The 8,241-nt window shown below is 46.0% G+C and overlaps 1 protein-coding gene across 1 annotated transcript; it reads right to left on the bottom strand.

Annotated features, from left to right (window-relative positions):
• Positions 1–8: 8 nt before the first annotated feature.
• Positions 9–5,333, bottom strand: LOC143214220 (uncharacterized). The gene is made up of 3 exons (XM_076434966.1): positions 3,294–5,333; positions 1,516–1,731; positions 9–232 (listed from the first exon to the last, which is right to left on the bottom strand). The coding sequence occupies exons 1-3, from the start codon at positions 3,396–3,398 to the stop codon at positions 146–148; spliced, it is 408 nt and encodes a 135-aa protein (XP_076291081.1). The 5' UTR covers positions 3,399–5,333; the 3' UTR covers positions 9–145.
• Between the last annotated feature and the right edge of the window lie 2,908 nt (positions 5,334–8,241).

The raw sequence follows: 8,241 nt of genomic DNA, 5'->3' as shown, positions 1-8,241 counted from the left end.
TAGTCGGTGGTCTGCGTCGGGGGCGCGCTCCTGCCCCCGTGTCCATCGCTTCTTCGATTTCTGGTGACAACTCGGGGCAGCGCGACGCCCCCGAGCCTCAGGTCACGTCTACCACGAGTCCATGAATCCGATCGTCGGCTGGCTGCTACGTCAGCAGCTTGAAGAACATCAGGGCTAGGGATATGTTGATGAACAGCACCAGCATCACAAGTTTCTGCCGGGAGAACCAGTCCTGAAAACCAATTATTTCGTCAGATATTTTTATTTTCAGTCTTATCGGTGTTTTCTGCTTGCGTCCTATCGTAAAGTAAACGTTATCTTTTTTTTCTGCACGATCTAGCATCTGTATTATGTGTGATTAAATGCTGTCAAAAATAAATATACCCAATAACAGTACACACAAACTTGCCTCGATCAAATTGAAGTTAACAAGTGGCCTCTAAACTTCCTAAAATGCAACCTTTTCCAATGAGCGAACAGTCGGTAAACAATCGGTATCTTTGTGATTAGCACTTTCTATTAACAACATCGCGCTCACAATCACGTCTAAAAGCGTCCGAACGCAACATTGCTACGACTAAACCGCAATTTTCGCTGATAATCACAGCAGGCGGTGCGATACGGCGTAGCGTTAGAAAAAGAACAGGCTGTCCACGTGCAAGAATGTGCAAAGGAGTTGATTTCATAACAGTGCTCGTCATACTGTGCTACAGCTCATGCAACAAGTCTGTTTAAGTTACGCGAGAATCTCGTGATAGTAAAAATAGTCTGTCTAACGCGTCGCTGGAAAAAATCAAATCGAGAGAAAGAGAAAAAGAACGAGACCGAGAAGTGTGCCGATGATTACTCTGTTACATAAAACTAAGTCTGTTGTTAAGGTTTTACGCGAGCGCGTAACGCGGTTAGCTGGTCTTGAGTACGTCGAGAACATTCTGATCGGCGCGGCGTGGCTGCTGTTTATCGCGAAAGGTGCACGCACCAGGTAATTGCGATTCAGAGGATGACCGGTGTAGACCGGATATTCAAAGCGGCCGGCGCGATTAAATATTCATAATCACGTATCAATACTCGCGCGACCTACTCTCGCAATCGTCCGATAAGAAGTGAGCGTTTTTGCGTCGTGTCGATTCGAGTGTCAGGTTGTCCCGCTCTCTCTTTCTCTTTTTCTTTCTTCCTTCGTATTTCCCTCTCTCTCTCTTTCCCCTTCTTTATTTTTTCACCAAGGCCAGTACGACTGGGGTATTGCGTCTATTCGTCGATCTACGCAACAATTCTACCCGCGTTTTCGAAATGCCAACGTCGCGTCTTAGCTGGGACCATTTCCCATTTCGGCCTCGTCTCGTTCTCACAGGTCAAACCATTTTTCTGAGAGGCCTTACAATTTTTCTGGAGTTTCTACGAAATTCATCTTCGCACAAACGCTTTTGTGGGTCTCTGGGAATGACCGACGGAATAATAAATATGCTAACTCATCGTTTCGACGAAAAGAAGGGATAATTCCTGGGAGATACTCACTTTGACCTGAGGACTGACCAGGTACAACAGAGGATTCGCTCTGAGCCTCTCGCTCTCGTCGATTTGCCTGCGGATCTCCTCCCTCCTCATGCTGCTCAGGATACTGACTTCCTCCCTTGATAGTGGTGCGCTCGCTGTCAGCTGGATGGGCTGTGCCACATCCGGCAGTGACTTTTTTCGTTGAAGGGAGACCGCCGCTGCCGCCGGTGGCATCGCCTGCACGAAGAAAGGAAACGAGAAACAAAGAGAGAGAGGTGGCCCACGGACACAGTCCTTAAATTCTAGAGGTGCGTGTGCATATAGCGTGTCCGCAAACGGACAAAGGGTGCCCGTCAAGGAACACCCTTTCACAAAACTTATAACAATCAGCTCGTTCGAAATAAAGTTAGTAATGTACCGAAATATTGTACAGAATTCTGATAAACATAAACAGTTAGCAGTGGCGCCTCAAAGTCGCCACTCGAACGCAAAAGGTAAAATCGGTTCGGAACCGGTCCGAGGCAAGAAACGGCAACTTGCTCGGCGTTGGTTCATTAGCTCTCCACGTTTTCACGGAGTTCTAGGGAAACGGGCTCGGAGGAGTATAAGCCTAGGGGAATCCTTGGACGCGTTCCAAAACGTGCAGCCTCGCTCGTAATCGCACGTAATAATGATGCGAAGACCACGCTGTTCTCCGTGTATGCGTTGACCTTCGACACCAATTTTTCGTTCGCCTTTCGAAGAATCTCTCGAGACACGATAACCAGGCCGCTAAAGATTACAGTGTCCTGGCAATGTTACACCGATACTAGTGACCTCCCGGCAGCAACTTTTACACGGAAGCGGAAAGTGTCATCCGATAAAACGCGCCGTAGATTATCATAATCCAGAGCAGCTTCGGAGCTGCAAGAGAAGTCGCGAACAAAACCGTTCTCTCGTGTCTCTGTTTTATCTTTTAGTGGATTTCTACGGTGCTTTACTACGCGTAAAATTAAATCACCGTCTCTGTCCCTTTATGGCGATAGTGTTCAACAAACTATGGAGCCCCCGCTGCCTTTAATTAGCCCCTGATCGCAGCTCTGGTCTCGTGTTAGAGCGGTATCTCCGGTCATGGGTCGGCGAGACTTTATCGTCGGTTTCGAGGTTACTTCTCCGGAGCATTGTTAATTGCACCGCTAATGCGATGCCCGCGAAGGAAAGCTTGCCATTAATTCTCCGGCTCCTACTGTCAAGCTTACCGGACAGTAATCCTCCTACACTTTCGTCTATCATCATCCGACGTGATTCATGGTGCAGCTGAATCAACCGATGTCACTCGAAAAGGGATTCGAACCGTGGCACCTGTCGATACCGACACCTATCCTGGAGGTTCTTCCAGGTCTCAGAAAGTGGCACTTGGGATTTTACCTTTTTTTCTGAAGCCTCGGAAAATCTGGTCCAGAATTGTTTAGACGGTCAATTTGAGTGATTTAGATAATTTCGAGCAACAAAACAGACGTGAGGATAAGAACGAAACATCAAGTTTTGAAGGGGAATAATATTTTTCTGAACCGTACACAAATATCCAAAGTTAGAGGATCAGAAGAACGAATAGCATGAACAGCACGAATCGCATCGATCAAAGTCAACACAGCCGAAGAATAACGACTTGCGTGGGCTGTCAAATTGACAGGCGCCGTAAATCTACTGTCAAAACCCCGTCACAGGCTACCGGTATTCCCCCGCCATCCTCGCCACTAGAGAGGGTAGTTAATCTCATCACCGTGGAGGACATCGGCAAACTTTTGTCCTTTTCGTACCTCCACAGGAGGCGCGACGATCCAGGACTCCGAGGCCCTCCTGGCCATGAGGGCAGGGCTGCATAACAGCGCCTCTTCCTCTTCGTCGGGCTCTGACCAGAACATCTTGCTGAAAAGAGTCCTCGAGCTTCTTCCAGGAGCAACCAAATCAAAAACTTCCTATCTCGTTTGAGTCACCGGTTGATGCACCATCTTCATCGTACACTGACTATCCCTGGACATCCTTTGACACTTTGTGGACCTCGCAATTCTGCCTAGATACACAACATCTTACATGCTAGCAGAGATACATCTTATAAATCTTGATAGATAGGAGACAGAGGTTGTCTACTAGGTCCAGAAAATGTCAAATCGCGAGCTGCGGATCTGGAGAACTGTTCTAAAGGGGGTGGCCACCCTTCGGGCCTGTTTTGGAACTAGAGAACCGTTTATCCTAGAACTTGTTCGCGTGTTTTCGCGACGGTGAAAATGGGAAATTCGGACCCGCGGCCTCCTGGTGAGGAAGCCAGGCCGCAGACTGAACGGCCCTGGCTGGTCCGACCGAAATAGAGGGACGCCCCACTATCTTCTCGTCAAAATAGCGTCGCGACGCTCACGGCTCCCGTGCTCGCGACGCTGCCAGAGCCTTGTCGATCCACCGCTGCTTGATTTATGGCAGCTCGTCGCCGTGCGCCGCTCCGTTGGCATTATTTCGGAATCGTTTCGCTTTTTCGTTCATATGTGTCGAACGCCCGGTATCGGACGCTATTCTTAGGCTGACTTCAGGTACGCCTCGACGACGAACCGCGGATCCTAAGGTGCGGCGACCTTGATTTCTCGTGTGGGATCTGGTGGAGCTTCTGGTTGCGTGAATGAGCTTTACCGAAGGCCATTTTCTCGGTTTCAAGAGGTGCTAATTCAGTGCAGCACCTGTGTTTCTTAAACGAGCTCAGATTTTGCAGATCTGTCTATCTGAATCTAATCCGATGCACTTGAATGGTTGGAGTAGACGGAAGTGTAATGGTTGGCATTGGCGCATAAGTATAGCCACGATTTAAGGAGCAAGTTCAGCAGTTTTGGTTAATTAAAGGCACCGTCATGAGCAACAGCTGACGAGATGCCGGGCAAGAGCACACCTCCATTCGGGCCGTTCACGGCCGAAACTCCACCGGAAATATCGTTACGCAAATACGAACCAGCCGAACTTGCAATTCGCGTTCTCTGATTCATCTTACTGGTATGCAAATAAATTCGTCGCGATTTTCGAGAACTCTGTTTTCGATCCCCTGCACGCCAAAATGGGACTCTGCCCACTTTGTTTTCGCGCTTCATTGATGCCGTGTTTACTTTGCTTGTTTCAATTGCGCCGTTACTTCATGTATTCAATTTCTGATCGGACATTCCAGTAAGATTAGAAAGATACAACACTTTTTATCACCGTACATGTAAAGCTTGGATGATTGAACAATCTTTTGAAATATCTAGACATATCTATCTTGATATAGTCTAGACAGTTGTTACGTGCATGTGTTAAATGCTTGAAACCGGAAGTGGGAGTTATTAGTTGAGACGTTCTGCATATTTGTGTGTAAATTCGGTTCGTCGGAATGTCGCGTTTATACCTCCGAAATTCCTTGGAACGACGCAACACGACATTGGTAATAATTGTCGGACGCTCCTCCGAAGCGAGCTACCGAAATATCGCAGTTCGTTTTCACGCCAACAGGTATTGTCCCGACCAGTCCATGCATCGCTATGCGTACGTGCGAGAACACCCCTGTTTCTTGGCACTATCTTAGCGACCAATTAAACAAACGTACATTGTTACGCAAAGATTCGGACGATTTTTCCTTGGCAAGGTCTTGAAAACAACACTGTCGGCGAACAGAGGTGCCATTGAACGTACTATTCAGTGAATGCATTCTTCCGCTATGAATCACTGTCATCATCAAAATTTCGTATCTGTACTCGAAAAGTCACCGGAATCAAGAATGGAAATGATCAAAACGATGAAACAAATTCTTCATCCCAAAAATTCATCTCAACCCATAAAAAGTACCAAGAACAAAATACCACCCCATATAGAAATACTTAACACTAAACCTACCCTGGTACATGTTCCCCTATAAAGATGACAAGATTGATTTTATTTATACTTTGTGCAGCTCCCCTATTGTAATATGTGCTCTACTAAAGATATCTATACAATCATTTCTTATGGAATTATTTATTATTATATCAATAATCGTAAATTGAAAACTCTAGAACCGGTCATTTTGACCGGTGATGGTAGGTTCAGTGTTAAACCGTGAACGAGTTAGGATCGACATGTTTCGCTTAAACTTCTGACAGATCGAAACGAACTGAAAAGAGGCATCGTGGACGAGAAAATGATCCAACGTCCTCCTAATCGACATATTTTTAATCTGTCGGCCAATAACAGCTGTTACATCACGTACATAAATACATCCAATACATCGAACCAACGTTTGCAGTTTATCGTTGTGTAATTAACAGAGTTTCGGACGCCGGTCGATCACTCTACGACCTGTACGCCGTCGAAATCGTTTCCTCGGAATGCAACCTGGAAACGAGAGTGCATCGTCGAGTGCATCGGCCATTCAAGCTTATCGATCTGGCTCCTCTAACGCGAGTCGAAACTCCCTACGTTCGTTTTCCTCTAATACGCTACGATTTATTTCTCTTTTCTCTTTAATAGTAAAATACACGGAATCTCTACTTATTTGGAATTTCGGTGGATCGTTCACATGTGCCACTGAAATTCGATCATCATCTTCGTTACTTTAATCGTCGGCAATAAATCGAAAAATCTCAACGAAAATCAATTACATCGATTTCTATAAATTTCAACAGATCTCGTTTATGTGAACGCAAGTATATTAGAATAAATTGTAGTGGAGGATGAATTGAAATCAATAGGAAAACGATCAAATTTCGCAGTGCCACACCCGTCGGCCCGAATCCGCACATTGTATCCCAGTATTCTCGCGAAAAGACACTATCGAAAAGCTTGGCACTTGAACAACCACGGACATCAGGTTCGCGTCGCGGACGCGTTAAAAAATAGTTTTTGAAAGATCAAGGAACTTGGGGAGATTCAATTACAGCCGGGCCTGTCTCTCCTACGCGTTATTTTCGCCCGCAAGGTTCCAGGTTCCATTCGATTCGGCTCTCTCGTGATCGTCTCTCTCTCTCTCTCTCTCTCTCTCGCTCTCCCTCTCTCGCTCTCGCTTCGTTTCCTTAGGCACGACCGTTGTTGAGGTACGATTTGCAACCACGTTGAATCGGGAAATCGAGGAAACTTTCGGAACAGGCCTGTTTCCGATTGAAACATTCATACTCGCGAGCCGTAGAAATGCTTTTTAAAAATTTTCGTAGAAACGCTTAGTTACCGCGTGGATTGAGCAAGATGATGAATCAAGTCGCGTTCCCACGAACCAGTATTTATTATGCAACCCTCACGTGTTAGGAGCGCTCTAGATAAGCCCCGGGGCCACCATTTCAAAAAACAACGAGACAGAAGACTGTCAATATCGATTTTTCCACGCATAGTGCTCTCTCAGAGGGCGTGGCTTCGGCGCTCCCGATTTCCAAGGAGCCAATGTAATGCCCCATAGAGCAATTTATTCTCTTGCTTAATCCGTATTGTCTGGAATATCGAAAATCTGGACGATTCGTGTGTACACCCATCCAAATGGCTTACAGACCAAAATCACATAGCAGAATTGCAGAATAAAGTTTAGTTGGTGCGAGTGCGGCCTTAGAAATCAGCATTGTTGTCCGCGAAACGAATAGTCTGTTCACTTTGATCTCAGAAAAACATCGTCGAAAAGTATATATGGTTCTTTTACGTTTAAGAAGCTCAACGTGGCGCTCGAAAGGCGATTCGTAATTGTACTGTGAAAAAGTTGTGAATAAAATAGAGCAATCTGATATATATATATATTTATACGCGTACGTGTACGTATGTGTGTGTTCGTGTATGCGCGTCAGCGAGTCGGTGGATTTTTGTTGGGGCCGCACCTAATGCACAAGATTAATACTTTCCCGCGTTGGTCTAGTTCGACAAAGAATCTCAATAGTTCAGCAGAGGTATCTCGAGTTATAGTTACGTATTCATAATGCACATTTGGTACTGACGTTTGTGCTTTCTCGGTAACGAGGATCAACCCAATCGAGAAGTTCGTTTCATCACAGGGAGATTAAAAGATTACAGTCAAGGTCGCTATCCCCACTCCAGGTCGCGGTAGGAGCTCCTCCCACGCGTAAGCTACGCCTCCTTGCGCAAGAAAGAGGGGAGAGGAGCCTGCTGCAGTTCTTCGTAGCCAATAGACTCCCCAGGGATTCAATTCATAACCCTTTTGTGTAACGGCAGATTAATCAGCAACTCTGACGGAATGTTTTAATTACGACGATGATTAAAGAGCCCGGTCGCATGCGATTTCATTAACGATTCTTCCCCCTCGTTTCGCTCAATTTCGTGTTTAATTATATCGAAATCCGTCATTCCCGGAAAAAGCGTTGCTTGTAATCAGTAGCCAAGTACATACGACAATTTCAAACAGCTAGCGAGTCCCAGATCATCGTCTCGTTAGCCTTTACAAAGTAATTACGCTCCCGCCGCGTGTCTGCTCGACGATTCTGCTCTCGAGAGTACAATAAACGCAAGAATACAGCTCCCAGAAGCCCCCGTTCTCTCGCGGACACGCGGCAAGAAAAAAAATATTGTTCGCCATAGTTCTGCATCTCGAAAGGGTTGTCGTTGTCGACCAGTTGAACAATATTACCACTTAATTAATTAGACACTACTGTCTCTCCGTACTTATCTCTATGAAACGTGTGTTCGTGTATGTTCGTGTGTCTTTATATACAGGGTGACCGACTGAAACATTTTCCGAGGTGATTTTTAATTGATGTTTGAGATCGAATTGTGCAATCATCCCTTAAA

Source organism: Lasioglossum baleicum, chromosome 12 (assembly GCF_051020765.1).
Source record: "Lasioglossum baleicum chromosome 12, iyLasBale1, whole genome shotgun sequence".
In the NCBI taxonomy this organism is placed as follows: domain Eukaryota; kingdom Metazoa; phylum Arthropoda; class Insecta; order Hymenoptera; family Halictidae; genus Lasioglossum; species Lasioglossum baleicum.
This window is presented reverse-complemented; position numbering and strand designations above follow the sequence as displayed.